Below are 24551 nucleotides of genomic sequence, written 5' to 3' on the forward strand. Positions count from 1 at the left end.
GCTTTCTCGCTGATTGGTTTTGTTCGGTTGCTGTTTCGAAGGAACAAAAGCTTGAAACGTGGTAGCATCAACCGAAGGTCGTTTTCCGGTTGCCACGCTTCTTTGCTGTTCGTCCTCAAAGACCAGGTGATAGGCAGCATTCAGATTTGGCATGGGATTCATAGCTAAAATCTGAGTTCTGATGGTCGAGAATTCGCCATCCAAACAAGAATAACCGTTACAGGAGCATTGTGGGCTAGGCAAGACTAATTGTAACTCATCCCACAAAACAAGAAGTTTTGTGAAATAGTTCGTGACCATGAACAATTTGATAACCAGAGGAAGAGATAATATTTTTGTATATTGATTTTCAATGATACAATGTACATATATAAACTAGGAAGAGAAAATCACTCTACCAATCAAAACTAACATTATGAGAGTAAAATAGGTAACAATATATATAGTAAACGTAATTTGAGGAATTAGAAGTTTCTATTAAATAATGTATGTGTGAGAGAGAGAGAGAGATTATTCAAATTTATAAATGAATAACCTACATATCGCATAGGCTAGAGTGCTTGACAACATGAAAATACATATAAAATAGCATACGAATTCATCTAAGAAAAGCAATAACTTACTTGTATACCATAGGCTAGGTTGTCTTTACTCCTTGATATTCTTCTCTTTTTTTTTTGTTGGATTTCTTCATATATATTGCCAATTATCAAATTTGTAACATGAGATTTACACTCAATTCAACCTTAATGAAATGATGCTTTTAGCACAAATGCATGTTTATAACATGAGATGTATACCATTATAGAAAGCCAAATAGTGTAAGTGTACTTGAACAAATAGGCAAAGACTACAATCTATCACACAATATACGTAAACTACTTAGATCCAAGATTCTTACTCTTCACGTAAGTGACTAATTGCCAACACAAAGAGATGGGCACCTCTTGGCTAGTGCCTATATAGTTGTCATATTTGCATAAATCACTTTTGGAATATGTTTTATAACTTTTAACACATTCAATCATCTCAAAATATTTCCTTTAGTCCTTACCAACAGTTGTGAACCTAGAAATGCAGGTCTTATAACCATTGCTTTTGAGCATTACCAATTTACATCCAATATACACCAATAATTGAACCAAGTGATTATGCACAATGGTGTTTCACTTCAAGTTTACAGTTATACCAAAATTTGTTTATCATCTAATAACCTTAAGGCCATTCTTTCAATTGAAAATCATTAATATATGCATAATAATTATATGAAGCGAAAACACACAGAGCTTAAACCACAAATTCTTTTAAAATCTCTAGTCAAAACTGATAATGCAAGTGTTGCCTACCACACGACTCTTAACGTGGTACAACAAACATGATATTATAGATTTACACTTTCATGATGAAACATGTACCAAGGGTTTACCCTCCTGGGGTGTGTTAAGTAAAATAAACATGTGTTTAGTAACTACTAACATAATATCTTCCTTTTGATGTAATAGAATGAAACAAAAGTAAGTCCTTATTTCATAAATTAATGATTACGGGTGTGATATCTGTGGAGGTTATCGAATCTGTTTTAATCTCCTCGGTATTGGTTTCTGAAACCCTAATCTTTCCAAGAAATCCTCAATCAGCCTGAAATACAACATTTTATAAAAAATTACAAATTATTATTATTATTATTTTATTTTGAAAAATGGCATATAATGGGGAGCTTAATCTTGAGATTACTTACATGCCACAAATTGATTTTTGCGATGCCGCAAGGTCTCGATCTGGGAATGAATCATCAAGCCGAAAGCTTAACCACACGTACAATTCCAGGACCTTGATATTAACATATTTCAGATACAGACTTAGTATGAACAAAAGAATCTTTACAATGTATGTCCATATATATATATATCACACAAAACTTGCCAAGGGAACACATTTTATAGCTTAAATACTTGTATCATAAAAAAACTTACCTTATGAATTGATTCAAGTTCCTTGAGTTCAGCTTGAGTCTTTGGCACCTTAAGTGTGCCTGGCGTAAATATTTCTTTGAGTCGAACAATGCGATTCTTTGCATATGTATGTGCAAACTAATTAATAAAAAACAAATTTGTTAGATTGTTATCATTCCAAGCAAGCTTATGAGGAAATCATATACTAGAGGTGGCAAAAGGGTGCATTGGATAACGGGTCAAAACAGTAAATTTAAATTGTAGGCCAAAATGAACCCACCAACACAGTTTTATCCATTTTTTGAACTTTATAAACTAAATAACACGCTATATATGATCAGAACTTCAGAAGGTTTCTACGCATTTGAATACCCGGTTGACTTTCAACATGTTTGACTCATTTGATCCTTTAACCACCTCTACAAAACATTATAACAGGTCTTACCTGCGTGAGCCCCTGAGATAATATTTCATTGCCCATGTCAGCTGGACTGCAAAAAAATATATATATATCAATGATTTTAAAAGTTAACAAAAAAAGGAATTATAAACTGATATCTAATGTACGTTAATACAAAAAATTTAATTCAAACCTAAAAAGAAAGTAAAAAAAAAGCCTACCTAAGACAAAAAAGGTACTTATCTTGCAAAGAAATTGGCATCTCGTCGAGTACTGCAGCTACTTTCTTTTATAAAACAAAATAATTAGGCAATTAAAAACATGCATATAATTACTAGCATTATAAATTGTTTGAATCTCAATGGTTTGAAAAGCATACCAACATTTCTTCACAGTTAGCAATAAAATAGTTTTCAGATAACTTTGCATTCTCCACAAATTCTTCCTGAAAAAAGATAATCAGAGACTATAATTAACAAAGAAAACAGAATGCTGCGAATAAATTCTTGGATCAGTAAAATAATAACCAACCAGAATTTGGCAAAGACCACAATTAAGATGTGAACGAGAGTACATGTATAAGAGATCAAAAGTGGGAAATAGTCCAGCACTCTACATCATACACAAAATACTTTAAAATGTTAATAAATAACCAGAAAAAAAAAATAAAATTGAATAAACAGAAATTAAAAAGCATTACTTCTAGAATTGGAGATGGGCAATTTAGTGAGGAATGAATTAAGGGTAGATCTTTTTTATCCAAGCAAGTGACTTCACCGATTGGAAATTTAGATCCGTATCTGCCAGCTCTACCTACAATATAAATAAAAAATTATACATAAAAATGTTAACTTTAATAGGCGCATTATATGTTGTGTTATAAAAAGTAACAGCTACCAGCGATTTGTTTTATTTCGGGTACAGAAAGTGGTCGCATTTCTAGTCCATCAAATTTCTCCATTTCTGAAAATATAATTCTGGAAATGTTAAGATTAAGGCCCATGCCAATGGCATCACTTGCTACAAGAACATCAAACTCGCTACTTTCATCATTGAACATCGTTGCCTGCAGTTTTCACAAAACATATCAGTTCAGAACATAAAATGCAACATAACAATATGATACAAAATAGATAGTTCATGTGTCTTTATGTAAATGTTCATGGTACAAGGGTCTTATGTGTAATTGCTGTAAAAGTTAGATGACGAACATTCTGTTGGTTGTTATATACTTAAACAGATGAAATAAACGATCATCGATCAATTTGAGAACTAATGCTTCTGTGTTTCTTTCTCTTTATTATATCTCTAAAAACCTGCTCGTATCATTGGTATCAGAGCGGTCGATCTTCAGCCCTCGGTTTCCAATTCCGACTCTATCTCTGAACTCCAATCACTGGTGTTCCAATTCGTTTTAGTAATCATTCAATTCACGATGATGACCACGAGAAGTCAAGCTGAAGTCGATAAAACCCTAAGAGATTTTCACACGTCTCTGTTGAAGTTTGATGCACTCGTGGAGAAGGCAGAGCAATCATACACCGATATTCGTCAGATTCTTGACAAATTGGTGAATAAAAGCAATTCAACGGCTAATTCAGACCTAAATCAGATATTTTAATAATTCAACAGTAGAACAACTATTTCGATTGGGCAAAATCGAATTTCCCAATTCAATGGTACATAGGAGGTCAAGGATTGGATCTGTAAGTGCGAACATTTCTTTGATGTTGACGAGACGCCTGAAAACTGCAAGGTACGCTATGCTGTTATCAATTTTGAAAGTAAAGCAATGAAGTGGCATAAGAAATAACCCAATTGCAACTGTGTCTTGGTCAAGAACAATTATTGACCGTTTTTCAACTACCCTATTCAAAGATGCTATGGAAATTCTCACTTCAACAGTTCATACAGGCTAAGCAGTTAATGCGGAAAAATATCGGATATTGGTCGAGGACTGATATTTGAGATATCGGTTATCGCGGTGAGATATCGGTGGAATATCGGTAATTTTAATACCATGCAGAATTTATATATATATATATCTCTACCTATTCTAATAAAGTAAAATAAATGTGGACACTTGTCATGTTTTGGTTAATTCTCACAATTTTTTCCCTCCAAAATTAATTAATCTAATATATGTAATAAATCAATAATTATTCACTTTCCTTTTACACTATATTTATATAATATCTATATATTTTTATAAATATAAATATTAACATATTATTTTACTACATATTTCAAAATACTTGGTCATCATCATCATCATCGTACTCAGTATATCCCACCAATAGCAATGCTATGGTAGGGTCTGAGGTGGGTAAGATGTAGACAGCCTTACCTCTATCCCATAGGGATAGAGAGGCTGCTTCCGGTGAGACCCCCGGCTCGATAGTAGTTTTGCATCAAGCCTTGGACATAAGGCACATAGCACTCAATCATCGGGACACCGGCTGATCGGTGCATGTGCCCTTGTCTTTCGGCTATCAACGCCACCACATGATGCCTGATTAACCTTCCGCCACTTTTAACGTTATTTTCACGAGATTAGTAAAATAACGTCAAAATTAGTGCAATTTTACTTTTGCCCACCCGAGGGTTCACACATATATACATTATATGCGCGCACCGCAAGCAGGGCGTATATTTCAAAATACTTGGTAAATTTCAAAAAACAACAAATCATGTTTCTCAAATGAAAATTGTTTCAGGTTTTTTATGGAACTTAAATTTGATATTATGGGTCAAAAGTTGGTAAATAGATTATTTGGTACAAGTTAACTACATTTAAGTCAAAAATTTTTACGGGTCAAAAATGAAAATTTTGAGTATTTTTAAAAGTTTGAAAATGCAAAATTGATTTATCTTCAAATTTGTTATGTTTTCAAAGTGTTGACTTTGAAATGTCAAAAGTATGAAAGTTAGAATTTTAAACATGATTCGGGTTTCAAATTTATTTTTAAGGGCAATTTTTAAAATAATCAAAAGGTTCGGGATTTGGCAAACTGACTATTTTTCCCTCGACTATTAAAATGTAAGAAAAGACTGTGAACACTTTCGACATACCACCCCCGTGCCTATTAATGCTTCTAACTTTTATCAATTTTGAAATATTAATGTTAACATTAATTTTTCCTTCAATGATGATCAGAACGTTGTATGGGAAGCATGTCATGGAAAACTATGCTCAAATGAAACAAAATATTCACAAAATTGGATGGGTTAACATGCTATTTTTTTATGTTGTTATTATAACAAAGTCGAGAAGCCCTCTGAAACTTATCAGAATCTTTTTCATGGTGTAGCTCAGAAAAACATAGCTCTTGAAGAACATCCATTGTTACAATTTAATGTTCTACTTTCCTTTAATAAGTGGTAAATTGATAAATATAACAATAAAGGTAATGCTCCTTTTGTATTTAGACTGAGTGGTTAGAACTACTATCGTATGAGAATTTTTATTTCCGAAATTGGTTCATAACCAAAAGTAATTCAATTATACATATATGGTACCGAGAATGAATTTTTCAATAGAAAGAAATATTCTCGGATACGTTTTTGCACGAGCATTTTTTTATTAAGTTCATTTAAAAAAATAATTTTGTGATATAAATAAAATCAATTTATGTACACATTGTATAGATATAGATACAAGCATAGATGTAATACATTTTTTTTTCATATACGCTATGTAATTATTTGTTTTACTTATAATTTTATAATTGGAATTATCCTGTGTGTGGCACGGGCTCTAAAACTAGTATATATATATATATATATAGCACTTTAACACTAACAATTCAGTATGCTTTTCTACTATTAACAAATTATCCTTTTGCAACTTGCAAAACGCTAACAATTGTAGCAAGTAGGAACTGATTTAAGATTAAAAGCACCAACATTAAACACTAAAAGTTGAAAATTAAGACTTAAAGCACTGATATCGGGAATATCGGTGAAATATCGTCAATATCGGTGAAATATCGGTCAATATCGCCGATATTATCGGTACCGATATTATTTTTACCGATATTTCACATGAGGACCGATAACCGAGATACCACTGAGATACCACCGAGATTGACTGCATAGCATACAGTATCCTTAGAAGATTATTGCGACCAAATTGATGAGAATTTGCTTATGGTTACGATTGCCGAAGAATATGCTATCAGCAATTTTCTTAAGGGATTAAAACCTGAATTAGGGAGTCCGGCAAGTATGTTTGGCCTTAAACTATGAAAGAAGCATACCTGCTTGCCAAGAAACGAATGTGACCAATGCTAAATTCTCATTCCCTTCAAAACCATATTATAAGCATAATAATTCCAATTCTGTCCTTAACCCTCATTCCACTGTGAGAGTTATTGGAACTATAGGTACAAGACAGATTTATGTACTTATAGATTCTGGTTCAACACACAACTTCATCAATGAGCATGAGGCCTTAGCTAAGAAGTTAAAATGTCCTATGAAAGAGATCAAAAGCATGAAAGTAGGGGTAGCCAATGAAAAATCAGTTACATTGTGTTAAGATTTGTCCAGATTTCCAACGGGCGTTCAAAACTGATGTGTTTGTCATTCCACTTGAAAACTATGATATTGTTTTTAGGTGTCCAATGGCTGCTCAACCTTAATAATATTACATGCAGTTTAAGATTGATGGTGTCAATCATCAACTTAAAGGGGGTGATACTAATAATGTCTCCTTATGGCTATAGCTCAAAGATGGGACAATTATTACATAAGGGTAGTATTTCTAAGGCTCAACTGCTTAGCATTCAAGTAGAAAACCTCAGAAGGGCAAAATGGTCAATTCCACCATTCAACTGCTATAACTCAAACTGTAAAGGAACCTAGGTTGGATACTCTTTTGGAAGCATATACAGATATCTTCAAAAGCAACCGGGTTGCCACCCAATCGCGTGTTGTGACCGTAAAATACCTTTGCAAGATGAAGGTATTGTTATTAATCAGAAAAGTTATATATATCAGGCCATGCAAAAGGATATCATTGAGCATGCTATTCAAGAGCTGCTAGATACAAGGGTGATTCAAATAGTTCAAGTCCTTTATTTGCACCACCTGTTGTACTTGTTAAGAAAAAGGACAATACACGGAGTTTATGCATTGATTACACAAAACTTAATAATGCTACAATTAATAATAGATTTCCTACTCCACTAACTGAAGAACTGTTTGATGAACTAGGGGATGCAAAAGTATTTTCTAAACTAGATCTAGGATTTTGGTTACCATCAAATAAGAGTTTTCGGTAATGCGCCTTTTGGCCTCACCAATGTTCCTGCTACATTTCAGCCATTGATGAATAATACATTTCATCAATTACCGAGGAAGAGCGTACTATTGTTTTTTGATGATATTCTGGTATACAGCAGTTCAATGGACCAGCACTTGAATTATTTAGAAAAAGTATTCCAATTATTTAGATTATATCAGTTATATGCTAAACAGTCCAAATGCAGTTTTGGAGGTACTAATGTGGAATACATAGGTCCTATCATCTCCAACGGAGGTGTTTCAACTGATCCAAAGAAAGTGGAAGCAATTCAATCTTGGCCTATTCCCTCTTCAATTAAATAGTTGAGGACCTTTTTGGGAATCGCAGGATATTACAGGCTTATTGAATCTTTTGGAATATCGGCAAAACTCTTAATAGACTTAACAAGGAAAGACTCTTTCAAATCAGATGAAGCTACTGCAGCCTTCATCCAATTGAAAAAAAAATCTCTTATGCCTCCACCTGTTTTAGCTTTACCTGATTTCTCAATGCCATTTGTATTAGAAACAGATGCATCCGCCAAAGGTATAAGAGTGGTTCTTATGCAAAATCAGCACCCCGTTGCATTAATCAGAAGACCTTTGTCTCCAAAACAATTGACTTGGTCAGTTTATGAAAGGGAGTTAATGGATATCCTATTTGCAGTTAAACAGTGGCATCATTTTCTCAGAAGAGCCTTAAATTTTTACTCACTACTCCACTACAACATGTTACTTTGGTTGACAAAGATGTTGGGATACGACTATGAGATCTCATTCAAGAGAGGGAGTGAGAACTTGGCGGTATGTCACCATTTGATAAGAGTTAAGCCCACTCGGGGTACTGATGAGAAGTTAAAAGTCATTATTGCAAGGTTATCTGACGGTTAGCTGGTTAAAATTTAAAAATGGAATGGTCAAACTTTAATAAAGGGCAGCTGTTTGATAGTGCGGGAAGGATGACCAGTTGCAAAATGACATAATTGCCCTCTGTCATGCAACGCTTATGGCTGGACATACAGGTGTTCATGCTACTCGCAAACAATCAAAGACTTTGCTACTTGGAAAGGAACTTCTAAACAAGTTAGACAATTTATCAAAGCTGAAAATGCAGCTAATCCAGGACTCATGCAGCCGCTAGAAACTCCAAAATTATTTTCATCAGACATATCGATTTTATTGGAGGTCTCCCTAAGTCACAGGGTAAAGATATAATTCTTGTAGTTAAATATGCTCATTTCATTCCATTGAGTCACCCCTATTCTACAATCACTGTAGCCCAAGTTTTCTTAGGCTATGTGTTTTAAGTTACATGGGTGGTCAGGCACTATAGTGTCCGACCGAGATCCAATCTTTTTGAGCAACTTTTGGAAGGAATTTACAAGGCTACATGGAGTCAACTTTAAATAGCCTTATCTACTGTCTACCATCCGCAAGCAGATGATCAGTCAAAAATTGTGAAAAGTTGTTTAGAGTCCTGTCTAAGATGTATGGTCATAGGTAAAATAAAAGACTGGTTTAAATGGTTATCACTAGCCGAGCGGTAATACAACACAAGCCATCATTCAAGTATCAACATTACACCTTTCCAGGCTCTATATGGTTACCCTCCCCCTTTATTCATTCCCTATGTTCCTAAGGATGCTTGACTCTAGTTGAGAGGGGTGTAATGATACGATATAGATAGTTCAGGGGTCTTATTATAAATGTTCATGGTACAAGGGTCTTATTTGTAACTGTGGTAATAGTTAGGGACCTATTGTAAAAGTTAGATAGCTAACATTCTGTTAGTCGTTATATACCTAACAGATGGAATAAACGATAATCGATCGATTTGAGAACTAATGCTTCTTTGTTTCTCTCTCTTAATTCTCTATCTAAAAACATGCTCATATCACAATATGAATTTATGAAAAGACCAGAACCTCAGAAGTCAGAAGTATATTTAAAAAAAAAAACAAAACAAAAACAAAAAAAGGAGAAGCAAAATTACCTGCCTTGTTCGTGTCTCCGGAGGCAATGAACCATAAACTACCGAACACAAATGCCTTCCGTCATCCTCAATTTTTTTCTAATAATACAAAACAAACACATTTTCACCAATCACTTCACTAGCACTCCGCCAATAATATTATACATACATTAAGAGTTGGGTCTCACCTTTAGTTTGTATATTTTCTGGCGTGAAAAAGTCACAATACAATCACCTCTTCTAATATCTGAAAAAGACCTAAGATGCGTTTTCAATGGCACTAAAGGTGAAAGCCGATCATAATATTGTACCTAAAAAGCATTATAGATAATATGAGTGCTAAACCAAATCATATGATCCACAACATCAAACTCACTACCTCGATATTATCACCCGTCACACTTAAAATATCTTGAATTAACGGGACCGCAGCAGCGTCGCCACACAAGTGAAGCTCGTCAGCCGGAATCCCTAACAGAGCACGTGTAAAAGAAAATCCACGTGACCTGCACCCTATCATCTGCATATATATAAAGAACGTGTTTGTATAATAATATAAATAATTATATTATTTAGTAATCTTCTTGGTAACTTAACCAGACCTGAATTTCGTCAATAACAGCACAGGCATAATTAGAGCTGACATCAGCCATTTCAACCGTCACAGCTTTATGCCTTGCACCTTCAACAATTTCTTTTTCTTGTCCGGTAATTAAGTCGCACGGAATGTTTGCTTTATTTAACCGTATTGCTACTTCCCATGCTAGTAGTCTCAACGGTCCACAATAAACACCTAATTCAAAAAATGCACAAAAATTAGCAAGACTCATGTGTGGAAATCTTTTAACTGATATTGATAGTTTAATACCAGAATCACTTTGTTCCAATCGCTTTAGCGCACTATATGTCTTCCCACTGTTTGTTGGGCCTACATGAAGAAATACATTTCGTTTTTTTCGTCGGGCTGCAGGGTACCATGTGTGAGGACGACTGAAATGGAAGAAACAAGTTGTATGAATTACATTTAAGTTATCTTTGCATGTTAAAAATAAAGTCTAAAACCACATATAAAACCGTGCATAATAGGTTCTTACGTGAGGTCTGTATAATCAAACTTCGCTGCACCGGTAGAACTGCTAAACTGCCTTAAGGAAGTATGTATACAAATTGATGCTCCAAAATTAGCTGTTCAAATACAAGCATTTAGAAGAAAATAATAAAAGTGCACACAAAATTAGCTGTTCATATTGATGCTCCAAAATAAGCTGCTCACTTTCTTCATATCTATCATTTCTTGCAGTGTTATAAAAACCCCGATTAGGCACCGATTAATAGGAAATCAGAGGGCTACTTATTCGATCTCACCTAATCGGCCCCTAAAATCGCTACCAATCAAACTCTTTGAAGTATTTGAAAATGTATATATATATATATATAATTTTGAAAATTTACATATAAAAATCCAATCCGATTAATCCATTAATCACTAACCAGTATCCCACCGCCCGACTAATGCCTGGCGAGTTCAACAACACTGACTTCTTGTAAAAATGTAAACTTTTTATCATTAGAAATCAGCAAACATCAAAATCAAGTAGCAATCTGTCGGGGAATTTGGGAATTTCGACTTGGAAGTTTAGAGAGTCGTATGATAACTTTCAAATTAAAATTTGGTGGTTCCCCAAATACTTTAACCGGACTCATAAAACTCTCAACTTGAGACAAGAATTTAGTATGCATTCATGAGTTTTCTAACGAGTTTTTAATGAAGCACTTGGTACCCTGCTAACCGAGGGCACCACGTTTGTTCGCCCCTAACATCATAACAAACGAAAACAACCCGCACATCCCTAACTTGTTTAATGATTATTATGATTACATTGGCCGAGCAGTTAATCCAATTACACGAAATTACTAACACAATCACCAATGGTTGATATATATTATAAGCTAATTAAAGCATAAAACATATAAAGGAGGTAAATTTAGTACCAATATCAAATACCCACATCCGTAAACCATCTATTTAGCATAATCACACCCTCATTTCAAATTAAAAATTCAAACCCTAATTCAAATACAAACAAATAATAAAAGAAAAAGAATATAAGGGTTTGAAAGATACCGTTGGATAACAGAATATGAGAAACGGCTGACGGTGAGATTCTCCGGCGGAGAATAAGGGAAGCCATATTAATTAAATTTGTCGGAATTATTTTCCGGTGAACGGTGGTTTGACCAAAGAATACGGCAAATTTTGTATTACATGGTTTGACCAACAACATGGGCCTAATTATTATTATTATTATTTCTTTTTTTTTTAATGGTTACTATGTTGTCTTAAACGGGCCCGATGCTGGTTTCAGAGTTTGACAGTCGTTGGCAGTCGGCTGCCACTTTACAGTCGTTGTGCCGTCACAAGAGCAGAAGTTTCAGGCGCAACACACGGTATGTCGAGCTAATTAGTTCAGAAATAACTTTTCTTTTTTTATTGAAATAATATATTCTAAAGAGTTTGTTTTTGTATGTTTGTATTTTCGAAAATATGTACACATACTTTTGTTGTGTATAAATCAATATGTTTTTAACAGCATTTTTGGACTACTCCAAATAACTGAATGAGACTTTCTGAGATGGGGTGTTAACCCACTACTGTGGAAATTCTGTTGAGTCATATTTCGAACTTGAGACTATAAAAACTCAGATCTTAGCGTCACCTTCATGCCAATATGTATAGAAAAAAAAAGGAATTACAAATAAAAAATAGAACAATTAGCAAGCTCAATCGAGCCTTTTACAAGCTGAGCTCAAGCTCAACTTTTTCAGATCACTAAAATAAATGAGCCTAACTAATTCTATTTGTAAAATCGACTTCGCTAGATTTGTAGACGAGCAAAATCTAACCAGAGTCGGCTCCATAGGAAGTATGGGTGGGAGTTCACAATTTGGTTTGCAACTGTGAAACCGTTTAAAATGGTTAGTGGTTTTGGTTTCACTACTGGTATTCTCCTCTTACTTTTGGTCGGTCGATTTTAAAATTTTGTAACCATATATAACAAACGGTTTGCTATGCTATTTATACTAAAACTGGACTAGAGCATAAGATAATTTTATGTTACTTAAGTGCAAGCTCAAACTGGACTAGAGCAGTTTGTTTCGATTATAAAGAATCTTATGAACAACTTTGTTTACTTTTGTGACTACAATGAGGAAATTATAAGTCTACTTTATCGGTGGCTACCTGATGCATTAATTAATCGTTACTTTTTACATAGATTGATAATGTTTAATGATACTATAATTTATATACTGCTTACACTTTGTCATTACCTTTACTATTCGATATTTGCTTTAATAGGTCTATATATTAGTTTGATGATCTCTTAGTTTTGTATTGTAATGTTTTGAGCTTATTAAGCCTCGTATGTATTGCATGCCCTACGTATGAGAGACTCATGTGTATGAGTCACACGTATCACACGAACTAAAAAAATCAGCAGGGTAGAGGAATTGTTCAACTCATTCGATTTCTAGTGGTCCAAATTTCGGGCCTTGTTCCTTTCCGATCGCACTAAAAGTATTTAAGTAAATCTCATACACATGAAGGACTTTTTTCATTTTGTAACGGATCAAGTACTCTCAAACTGTAACCGCTCTATTTGATCAATTGGAGCTTAAACCGTTATGTTTACATCTCATTTATGCTACTGATTGTTAATATTTACACGTTTGATGTCGATTACAACCGGTTATTGTATTCCGTACCTTAACCGGTGTTAATTTATCGAAAACGATCTAATTAAGGCTTTACACACTTGTCATAAAAACCCCACTAATCTCGAACCAGACCGTGATTTGGTTTTAAATTTTAACAGTTTGGTTTTGATTTCGTGAATAAAAAACCAACACCAATAGTTTTACCTAAAATCCCTAAAAGCAAATAATCTTTGTTTTTTCTTCCATATATATAAATAAATAGAGAGAGAGAGAGAGAGATCATATATATATATATATATATACTAGTAGGTGTGCCCGTGCGTTGCGATGGGAACGCAATGAAATTAATCATATTTTAGTATGTTTGCTTGTTTCAAGATTGATATATAGAAACCAATTAAATATCAAAATATATCCATAGAAACGGTATAAACATTATCATTTGCAAATTAAGGAATATAACATTATCCAACCAACCTCTTATAACAACTCAACAAACTAAAAAACAAACCAAAACTCCATCGAATCCGCATAACAAAACAATGACATCTCATCTTATTATCAAAAGATGAAACAAAATAACTCATGAAAACATATAAAACATATCAAAGAAACAAGTATTTGTCCCTGTTACAATTTCAATGCCTAGAAAAGAAAAATCTTGTGAGGTTTAAACTTAAAAATTAATAATCACCTTATTTTAACCGTGTAACATTCTATACTCTAGTATTCTTAAATCTTAGTTTGTCATTGTCCACGTAATGTGCCTAAACATATCAAAATCCAAAAAAATTGGATCAATAAATTAACTAACTGATCTGATGCAGTTAATGGAAGCAATCAAATGGCTAGAAACTAAAAGATTAACCAAACGCTTCAAGAAACCTCAAAGGTTTTGTTGTTGACGATACTTAAAAAGTTCACATTTAATGATAATCAAACTAAAAACTACCACAAATCTGAGAGTTTACATGGTGAAAAGTCTAAATACCCTCTGAACCACTTTGAAGCTTATCTCAATACTATATGAAGACGAAAATCTCAAATGTAAAGATGTAGGGTTTAACGAAAGAAATGTCCTTAGTGCTTCCATATGTAATGTTGCATTGTCCAATTGGTTATCAAATGGCCATGGCATCATAAGGGTAACAAAAGAAAGGAACCCCACGAGAGAGAAAAAAACATAAAGTAACATTTGATCCCATGGTTATCCCAACACCAAGACTGACAAGGTGTGTGCGTGTGCAGGTTTGAATACGTATGTTTTAATATATTGGAGCACCCTCAGTTCTCTCTCAACAACCCTACAACTTTCAGTTGGATAACATGATTGAAAATCCCTTATCATCATCCCTAAATCAAGTTAAGTCAGTCGCTGGTCATTTACTTCATACAAGTATGCAGCATGCTAAAAATTATAAAAAGCTAGAACTTAAACCCGTATGAGCGCTGGAGAGTTGAAACCATAAATTTAGAATCAGTGAGGATTGTGTTCCCTTGGTACCGACCACAATGTGAAAAAGAAGTATCTGTTCAAACGAAACTGTAAATTAGAGACACATAAAAAACATAATCCAATTAATTAATGAAGTGTACATAAAGGCATTAAAAAGTTTACCATTCGTGTGGTCATAGTTGAGTGAGGGAATGTAAGTAGAATAATCTGCATCCTGGGGTTTGACTTCCGTTGACTCTTGACTATTTGAATTGACCAAATGTCCATGTCTATTACTATTATAAAGCACAATACTTCTCTCACTATTAGTTACATCTTCACTTTCTTCTTCACCATCCTTCCTGTTTGATTCTTCAGCCACCGATTCCTATTCTTTCAACATGATTCAATCGCCTTTTTTCCTAGAAAATAATCATAGATTCCATGATTAATTATGTTGATCATGAAACAAAAACTTAATACCAAAAGGGCCTTTGGTCCAATGATATCCAGGTATGATGTAAGTAGCGTCTTGACAAATGATGTAGATTTAGAGGATGTGTGAGTTTCGCGTCAAAAAGAAAAAAAAACTTAAAACTTAATTTATGTGTAAGAAAATAAAGAAAGCCCGTATCAATCAATTGAGTTTCATGTTAGATAAAGAAATAAAGAATAAAAAAAATGGAAAGCGTAACAAATTTACCTAAAAACTTGTGCACAATCCGGGAGATGCATACAAGAAGAACAAATATTGTCATGTTACAGAGGAAAAAAACTTGTTATGTCATATGGGGAAAAAAAGACATGATAGAGAGCAATCGAACAGCGATGAAACTGGATGAAAAGCGATAAATAAAGAGAAAAAAAACAAGGCAAGTGGGAAGCCCAAATAGGCATCATCGTCTTGACTTACAGAGACACGAAAAGCTAAAGCGAAGGGTCAACCCAACCCAGTTTGACCCGTACTTAAGAATGCATGTTGGTCAACCCAACTCAGTTTGACCGATACCATGTTTCAACCTCAACCATTATTTTTCCACCTTTACATAAGCACCATGAAGCCAAAATAATGAAACTTGTATACAACAAACATACCTTCAGTTTATATTATAAGCTTCTTTTCTTTTCATTGCATGAGACCTTGAGACAAAATGAAATTACCATTAGAAGCTTAATAGTAAAACAATAGGAAAAAACACAAACAAATAAACCATGCTTACTGTTTCTAGCCGATTCTATGCTAGAAGCATTTTCTTCAGAAGGAGAGACAATCTGAATTTGCAATTGCATTATCATCCCCAAATACTATTTAATAAAAATCTTCACTTGATGTGAACTGTTCATAACCTGTGACACACTTTCTTCAGGGTTAAATTTTCTTTTTGTTTCTCCAAATGCATTCCTTAACAAGCATAGAGTCTGGCAAATGATATATACATAAATATAGATACAGAGAATCAATAGATCAACATTTTTCAACCAATAAGAAAGGACCCTTAAGCATTCACCTTTAATATCCACAACGGCAATGCTATATCATCATTTTCCCTGCATCCAAAAGCCATAATTATTAAATAGAAATACTTGAAAATCGTAATCTCAAAATACACTCAAGAAAGCCGAATATGATTTTTGTAACCTAGACATAGAAGTGTGCTTAATTTTGTTACCTAGACACTCAAGTTGTTTTATTCAACCCTAACCAAATTCCAAAAATACCTTGCCATCATATACATATTCATCAAATGCAGTTAGCACCAAAATAAAAATGGTAGAATTAATCAAAACCACAAAATATAATTAATATAAGCAATACAACAACAATAATTATATTTTTCGGACCTAGAAATTAACAGTGTTTTACAAAACCTTACCCAACTGAATTGTAATGCAGACTAATGATATGGATAAACGTCGATTCAATTTGAAGAGAGGGGACGGAATGATCCAGATTTACTTGGCCTGTTTGGAACAAAAACATAACCTAAATCAACTGATTCATAAGTAAATGAGTGGTAATTGCCACCTGTACAGAGATCAAAGTGATAGATTACCATTCTTTCAAATGAATTTGGAGCATCAAGATCACAGTCAGAATTCACATAGAGATCAACAAGCATCTATGGACCCTTACAAACTTTCTCCATCATTCTGCAACGTTTTAAACAAATAAAAGCGATAAAAAATAAATCTATTCAGGGATTTGATTGAATTTTGTAGAAAAAGGTCATAACTTAATAAATTTGAGAGAACCAATATATATGAATATTATGAAAAACAAGGATTTAAACAAATATGAGACAATAATTAAGGATAAAACATACAGGAGAACACTTAATTTGAGGTTGAGTTCAGAACCATCCAAAGACCTCAAAACAATCAACAGAAAGAAGATACCAATTTCAACCTGAAAATTAATATTAATGCAAGATATAAGCCAACATATATGAATTTGGGTTGTCTAAACTTTATGAGTACCTTAAGGCTTTCCCTAAAACACAACAATAGCACAGCAAAAATTCCTTTTGCATACTGGCAAGAGAGAAAAAAATGTATGCTATAAGCTACAATCTGTCGAAACACGAAATGAAATCTGACCTGATTCATGACGATGTTTCCACGGATTTTCGAGATGAACGAACCACGTCTTGATCTTCTTCTTCAGCCGCTTGAGACCTGCGATGGCTTTTTGGAGGCGTGGAGGTGACTGCTAAGAAATCCTGAGATCTCTTGTTTACAGACACAAAAAAGTGGTGGTGGCTCTTATTGAGCATGACCCCTGAATAAGGAGGTGGAGACCTCCTTATATAGAGAGTCTCATGGCCACCATCATGGTACCCTAATGGGCCTAGCCCAGTTAGGGTTACCTCCACAAAACCCCCTCAGCCCAATAACATTGTGTTAGTCCATGTAATAAAATAAGCCAAACATAATAGATTTAGGGTCGTAGAACCGGGTTTTAGTACCATACCCCTACAAGCCCCCCAAGTCCAGCGTTGCTCCTGGGCGCGCAAGCGTCTAGGTGGAGCGCTGGACTTTATAAGGTGTGAGGCGGTTTTTTCCCTTTTCTTTGGCCTTGTCTTTATTGTCTTTGAGTTTTGGGAGGTTTTCTTCATGATGGTGACGAGCTGTAAAAATAATGAAGCCTGCGCGCGAGGCGACTTATGGATCTATGAGAATAATGACAGCTTGCGCGCGAGGCGTCTTATGAGCTGTAATAATAGTGGAGCCTGCGCGTGAGGCGGCTTACGAGCTATAAGAATAATGAAGCCTGCGCGCATGGCGGCTTACGAGCTATAAGAATAATAACAGCTTGCGCGCGAGGCGTCTTATGAGCTATATGAATAATAAAAGCTTGCGCGTGAGGCGTCTTACGAGCTATAAGAATAATAACAGCTTGCGCGCGAGGCGTCTTATGAGCTGTAATAATAGTGGAGCCTGCGCGTGAGGCGGCTTACGAGCTATAAGAGTAATAACAGCTTGCGCGCGAGGCGTCTTATGAGTTGTAAGAATAATAGCAGCTTGCGCGCGAGGCGTCTTATGAGCTATGAGAATAAAAACAGCTTGCGCGCGAGGCGTCTTATGAGCTGTATGAATAATAAAGCCTGCGCGCGTGGCGTCTTACGAGCTATAAGAATAATAGCAGCTTGCGCGCGAGGCGTCTTATGAGCTGTGTGAATAATAAAGCTTGCGCGCGAGGCGTCTTACGAGCTATAATAATAATGAAGCTTGCGCGTGAGGCGACTTACGAGCTATAACAATAATAAAAGCTTGCGCGCGAGGCGTCTTATGAGATGTGAGAATAATAACAGCTTGCGCGCGAGGCGTCTTATGAGCTGTATGAATAATAAAGCCTGCGCGCGTGGCGTCTTACGAGCTATAAGAATAATAGCAGCTTGCGGGCGAGGCGTCTTATGAGCTGTGAGAATAATAACAGCTTGCGCGCGAGGCGTCTTATGAGCTGTGAGAATAATAACAGCTTGCGCGCGAGGCGTCTTATGAGCTGTAATAACAATAACAGCTTGCGCGCGAGGCGTCTTATGAGCTGTGAGAATAATAACAGCTTGCGCGCGAGGCGTCTTATGAGCTGTATGAATAATAAAGCCTGCGCGCGAGGCGTCTTACGAGCTGTATGAATAATAAAGCCTGCGCGCGAGGCGTCTTACGAGCTGTATGAATAATAAAGCCTGCGCGCGTGGCGTCTTACGAGCTATAAGAATAATAGCAGCTTGCGCGCGAGGCGTCTTATGAGCTGTGAGAACAATAACAGCTTGCGCGCGAGGCGTCTTATGAGCTGTGAGAATAATAACAGCTTGCGCGCGAGGCGTCTTATGAGCTGTATGAATAATAAAGCCTGCGCGCGTGGCGTCTTACGAGCTATAAGAATAATAGCAGCTTGCGCGCGAGGCGTCTTATGAGCTGTGAGAATAATAAAGCCTGCGCGCGTGGCGTCTTACGAGCTATAAGAATAATAGCAGCTTGCGCGCGAGGCGTCTTATGAGCTGTGAGAATAATAACAGCTTGCGCGCGTGGCGTCTAATGAGTTGTGAGAATAATAACAGCTTGCGCGCGTGGCGTCTTACGAGCTATAAGAATAATAACAGCTTGCGCGTGAGGCGTCTTATGAGCTGTGTGAATAATAAAGCTTGCGCGTGAGGCGTCTTACGAGCTATAAGAATAATAACAGCTTGCGCGTGAGGCGTCTTATGAGCTGTGTGAATAATAAAGCTTGCGCGTGAGGCGTCTTATGAGCTATAAGAATAATAAAGCTTGCGCGTGAGGCGTCTTATGAGCTATAAGAATAATAAAGCTTGTGCGTGAGGCGTCTTACGAGCTACTTTATGTCCCGCGCCACGCGCAGATGTTGCATGCGCGTGCGCGTAGACTTTGGTATGTGTTATGCGCCACGCGCAGATGTTGCATGCGCGTGCGTGTAGACTGTGATATGTGTGAGCATGTGATGCGTAAGCATGTGTAATATGCGTGAGCATATGTGATGCGTGAGCATATGTGGTGCATGAGCATGTGGTATGAGGATTCCCAACCCTTAAGTTTGGCGCGTAGCCATATGGGATATTATGAGGATTCCCAACCTTTAAGTTTGGCGCGTAGCCATATGGGATATTATGAGGATTCCCAACCTTGAAGTTTGGCGCGTAGCCATATGGGACATTATGAGGATTCCCAACCTTGGCGCGTAGCCATATGGGATATTATGAGGATTCCCAACCTTGAAGTTTGGCGCGTAGCCATATGGGACATTATGAGGATTCCCAACCTTGGCGCATAGCCATATGGGATATTATGAGGATTCCCAACCTTGAAGTTTGGCGCGTAGCCATATGGGACATTATGAGGATTCCCGACCTTGAAGTTTGGCGCGTAGCCATATGGGATATTATGAGGATTCCCAACCTTGAAATTTGGCGCGTAGCCATACGGGATATTATAAGGATTCCCAACCCTGGAGTTTGGCGCGTAGCCATATGGGATATTATGAGGATTCCCAACCTTGAAGTTTGGCGCGTAGCCATATGGGATATTATGAGGATTCCCGACCTTGGAGTTTGGCGCGTAGCCATATGGGACATTATGAGGATTCCCAACCTTGAAATTTGGCGCGTAGCTATACGGGATATTATGAGGATTCCCAACCCTGGAGTTTGGCGCGTAGCCATATGGGATATTATGAGGATTCCCAACCTTGAAGTTTGGCGCGCAGCCATATGGGATATTATGAGGATTCCCGACCTTGGAGTTTGGCGCGTAGCCATATGGGACATTATGAGGATTCCCAACCTTGGCGCGTAGCCATATGGGATATTTTGAGGATTCCCAACCTTGAAGTTTGGCGCGTAGCCATATGGGATATTATGAGGATTCCCAACCTTGAAGTTTGGCGCGTAGCCATATGGGACATTATGAGGATTCCCGACCTTGAAGTTTGGCGTGAGGCCTGATGCGCGCATGCACGGCGATGGAGTGGTGACTCGCGAGTGCGCGTGCATGGCGGAGGTCTCTTACGCAAAACCCACATGGTGGTTTCCGCGGTGGCACATGCACGGCTGCGGAATGAGAATCCGCGGGCGCGCGTACATGGCGACGGAAACCTGGTAATTTTTGGATCTGCCATTTAAGAGTTAGACCTGCACTTTTAAACCTAAAATCTGGGTCTGTAATCTAGATCTAGATCTGTAAATCAGATCTGGATAGATCTGAAGCTCGGAGCAGATTTAAAACCATCACAGATCCGGAGACTTGATCATTCGAGTCCGGCAGTTTCTTTACGCACAGATCTGGAAGCCTCTTTTAGATCTATGGATCTTTTTGAGCTTTAATAGAACAAGCCTTGAAGCCTTTTTCTGTAAACTTCCAGATCTGGGTTTTTCCTGGGAGAGATCTGACAGCCGAGATGAAGATCGAAGGGTAGTTCGTTGCCGTCCCACGGATGGCGCCAATGTCGAAACACGAAATGAAATCTGACCTGATTCATGACGATGTTTCCACGGATTTTCGAGATGAACGAACCACGTCTTGATCTTCTTCTTCAGCCGCTTGAGACCTGCGATGGCTTTTTGGAGGCGTGGAGGTGACTGCTAAGAAATCCTGAGATCTCTTGTTTACAGACACAAAAAAGTGGTGGTGGCTCTTATTGAGCATGACCCCTGAATAAGGAGGTGGAGACCTCCTTATATAGAGAGTCTCATGGCCACCATCATGGTACCCTAATGGGCCTAGCCCAGTTAGGGTTACCTCCACAAAACCCCCTCAGCCCAATAACATTGTGTTAGTCCATGTAATAAAATAAGCCAAACATAATAGATTTAGGGTCGTAGAACCGGGTTTTAGTACCATACCCCTACACAATCATTTAAAAAAACATTAATGTAAGCATCCAACTTACCAGAAAGATGGTTGGTGATTGTGAAACTGATGCACGTAATAACACATATGATAGGTAAGCTTTAACAGAGTCAATGATGGTAAAGTTCTTAGTGAAGGAGTTACTAACCCCCCTCCAACAATCTCTGCAAAATCCATCGCTCAGATTTTATTTATAAAAAAAAAAACAGATATCCATCAGTCAGAATAAAGAAAATCAAGGATCTAAATATCAGAAGTTAAAAGAGTAAAAAATAAATATGAGAGAGAGAATATGTGTCTTCACAGTAACTTCATCACTATCTTGAGGCATTGTACACCTGACTGCTTCCGAAGGCCATATTGATACTTCCCAATCTTAAAAAGTTGAAACAGTAAATAACTAATATTTAACTATTCAAGGAATGTAACTTATAAACTAGCATTTTGTCATGACTTGTAAATCATTCACCTTTGTATTATAAGTTGTGTTTCATACTTGGACTCGGGCAGTCATGCTCGTTAAGTAGTCATCACTCATTACATGTCGGGTTCACGTGTTTTATCGTGGGCATTGAGTATATTCGTGTATAACCTTATACGCTTAGAAACTACCTATCGAGATTTCTACTTCCCGCAACCTGTTCTTAAACTTATCACGAAACTAACTTACTTCAAATCTTAGATACTCAATTTCGCTTCCAACAATTTGACATTTTAATAAGTTGAAGTGTGTTGAGATTGATTTCGAATATATGTTTTCTTTAAGATTATATATATTACTAGCCGGTTTCCGTAAACAGCTATGAGATTTATTTTGAATACTTGCAAAAATATCTTGTAATATTATACATGTGAATATCTGGAAAAGAAATTATAATTAAACTCATACATGATTACCCGTTCTAAATATTTCGGAATTTTCCATTGGATTTGAGTTTTTCAATCATTCTTACTCAGAGTGTCGCGTGAATCGCGTCCAAGTTTTATTTTAAAAAAATTATGAGAATAGTTGCATATTTTGTATTTTAATACATCGATTTTTATGTCTGTATATGTTAAATTATTTCATGTTTCTACATTTTATTATTTCATGTTTCTACGTTTTGTTTTTATACATTAAATATCTTGTAATGTACGACTTTGATAAATTTTAAATTTTTTATTCACAAGTTTTTTTTTATCTATGTACCTTCCTTTCTCGTGTGGTGTGTCTATAGGTGATCAAATCGGGTTGGTCAAAGGAACCGGGACCGGTTCAGAACCGGTTCCATTAGTCAACATCACTGTTTAAACCGGTTCCATGGTCGAACCGGTTAGGGAACCGAACCGGTTCCCCAACCCTCGGACCCGGAACCGGTGGAACCGGTTCTGACCGGTTCCTAAACCGGTTCTTACACTGTAACCGGTTCCAACCGGTTACAGTGTAAAATATTTTTTTTTTTTTCGTTTTTTGTTTCCGCTGCTTGTGTAGGTGATGATTTGTGTTCTTCTGATTTCTGAAGAGGCTCATGCTACTTTTGTATCGTGTTACATTTGTTGAGTTTGCTATGTATTATAGTCTTTTGGCTTACGCAAGTCAAATGCTGAATTATAATCAAGAGCGGTGTTATACGATTCGTATTTGTATAACATGTTAAATAAAAAAAACAATTAACATAAAATTCATTTTATTTACTTTAAGAAGTTCAAAAAAAAAGGTTACATGTTTTAAAATATTCAAAAACAAACTAACAAAACATTAAACTTATATTTTGTGACATATTATTTCTATAAAAGCCTTCTTGTTCGTCGTAATTATTGAGTGGCGACTTATTCATCAGAATTACTTGTAGAAACGCCTTCTTGTTCGTCGTGCACTCGAACATCAAGTGGTGTTTCGTCTTCCAGAGTGGTTACGTGTTGAACCCGATCGATTGAGTCCAAGTGATCCTTCAAGCAAATGCACATCTCCACCGACTCCGAATTCAGTCTTGTTCTTCTCACCGATATTACCCTGCCACTAAGAGAAAAAGCAGATTCCGAAGCTACCGTAGAAGCTTGGGCGGTTAGTAAATCACGGGCCATGGTGGCAAGAATCGGAAACTCGGTTTCCTTTACCTTCCACCAAGCCAAAACATCAAAAGTGCCATATTCCTCTTCGGATAAACCGGTAGAGAAATCATATGCACTATACCTTCCTAGTTCGCTTGAAGGGGTGTTACCCCTTTGTTTTTTAGCCGTTACGTTGCGAACGGTGTTCATAAGGCTAATCATGGGGTCTCGTACTCTAGGAGCACTTGAACTTGATGAAGACCCCCCCGGCGTAGGCATGTGTATGTTTGACCCATATTTATTTATATAAGAGTCATACATAAATTTAAAATTCAAGTTAAAATCATTTTGTGCCTCTGTTGAAAAGTTTGGGTCAACTTCATGCATATCTAAGGCTGAAAAAATTTCGTCTATCACACATTCAACCCCCGTAACATTTAACATTGGGTTTAAAGCGGCGGCGCAAGTAAAAATCGGTGGCAATTCAAGAAAGTATTTTTTTAATTTAAACTTCATTGGTAATATGATGTTTGAAAACATTGGACTTTTATTTTCAAATTCTTTAAGATTGTTAACGATTAAAAATAACTCCGAAAGAACCAAGGGACTTGTCGGATAATACGTTCCCGATAGTTTCGTAGTTGATGTTTTAAAAACTTCAAGAAAAGTCGATAAGTCATTGATAATTTCTCATTTCTCATTTGAAAAGGGGATTGCCAAATCATTCTCGGCAAGACTAGAATGAAACATTTGTAAAGTGTCTCTTTGTTTCAAAGCACTTTGAAACATTATGCAAGTGGAATTCCATCGATGAGGTACATCCCAATTAGCTCCCAAAGCTTTTCTTCCCGTATCTTTACAAAATTTTCTATAATCCATTTGTCTTTTTTTACT

The 24551-nt window shown here is 36.3% G+C and overlaps 2 protein-coding genes across 2 annotated transcripts; both read right to left on the reverse strand.

Moving 5' to 3' along the window:
• Positions 1-1442: 1442 nt before the first annotated feature.
• Positions 1443-11811, reverse strand: LOC143624740 (ATP-dependent RNA helicase SUV3, mitochondrial-like). The gene is made up of 16 exons (XM_077095293.1): positions 11736-11811; positions 10705-10795; positions 10479-10600; positions 10213-10403; positions 9990-10130; positions 9799-9921; positions 9632-9709; positions 3250-3418; positions 3053-3165; positions 2884-2964; positions 2732-2797; positions 2574-2638; positions 2398-2443; positions 1974-2090; positions 1739-1830; positions 1443-1638 (listed from the first exon to the last, which is right to left on the reverse strand). Exons 1-16 carry the CDS (start codon positions 11800-11802, stop codon positions 1566-1568), a joined length of 1635 nt encoding a protein of 544 aa, XP_076951408.1. The 5' UTR covers positions 11803-11811; the 3' UTR covers positions 1443-1565.
• Positions 11812-16814: 5003 nt separating this feature from the next.
• On the reverse strand, positions 16815-21985 carry LOC143624778 (brefeldin A-inhibited guanine nucleotide-exchange protein 5-like). The gene is made up of 5 exons (XM_077095315.1): positions 21963-21985; positions 21667-21790; positions 17241-17294; positions 17087-17169; positions 16815-16913 (listed from the first exon to the last, which is right to left on the reverse strand). The coding sequence occupies exons 1-5, from the start codon at positions 21983-21985 to the stop codon at positions 16883-16885; spliced, it is 315 nt and encodes a 104-aa protein (XP_076951430.1). The 3' UTR covers positions 16815-16882.
• Positions 21986-24551: the final 2566 nt, after the last annotated feature.

Source organism: Bidens hawaiensis, unplaced genomic scaffold, assembly GCF_021521415.1.
Source record: "Bidens hawaiensis isolate Kalapana, Puna unplaced genomic scaffold, B.hawaiensis_p1.1 tig00003961_1, whole genome shotgun sequence".
NCBI classification, from domain to species: Eukaryota; Viridiplantae; Streptophyta; class Magnoliopsida; order Asterales; family Asteraceae; genus Bidens; species Bidens hawaiensis.

Coding starts and splice junctions, on each gene's coding strand:
- LOC143624778 (XM_077095315.1), bottom strand. CDS start 21,985: ATGGCCTTCGGAAGCAGTCAGGT. Junction 17,295..21,666: donor AATCACCAACCATCTTTCTG/GTAAGTTGGATG, acceptor CTCTCTTGCCAG/TATGCAAAAGGAATTTTTGC. Junction 17,170..17,240: donor GTTTTAGGGAAAGCCTTAAG/GTACTCATAAAG, acceptor ATTAATTTTCAG/GTTGAAATTGGTATCTTCTT.
- LOC143624740 (XM_077095293.1), bottom strand. CDS start 11,802: ATGGCTTCCCTTATTCTCCGCCGGAGAATCTCACCGTCAGCCGTTTCT. Junction 2,965..3,052: donor GCCCATCTCCAATTCTAGAA/GTAATGCTTTTT, acceptor TGTATGATGTAG/AGTGCTGGACTATTTCCCAC. Junction 1,639..1,738: donor CAAAAATCAATTTGTGGCAT/GTAAGTAATCTC, acceptor GTTGTATTTCAG/GCTGATTGAGGATTTCTTGG.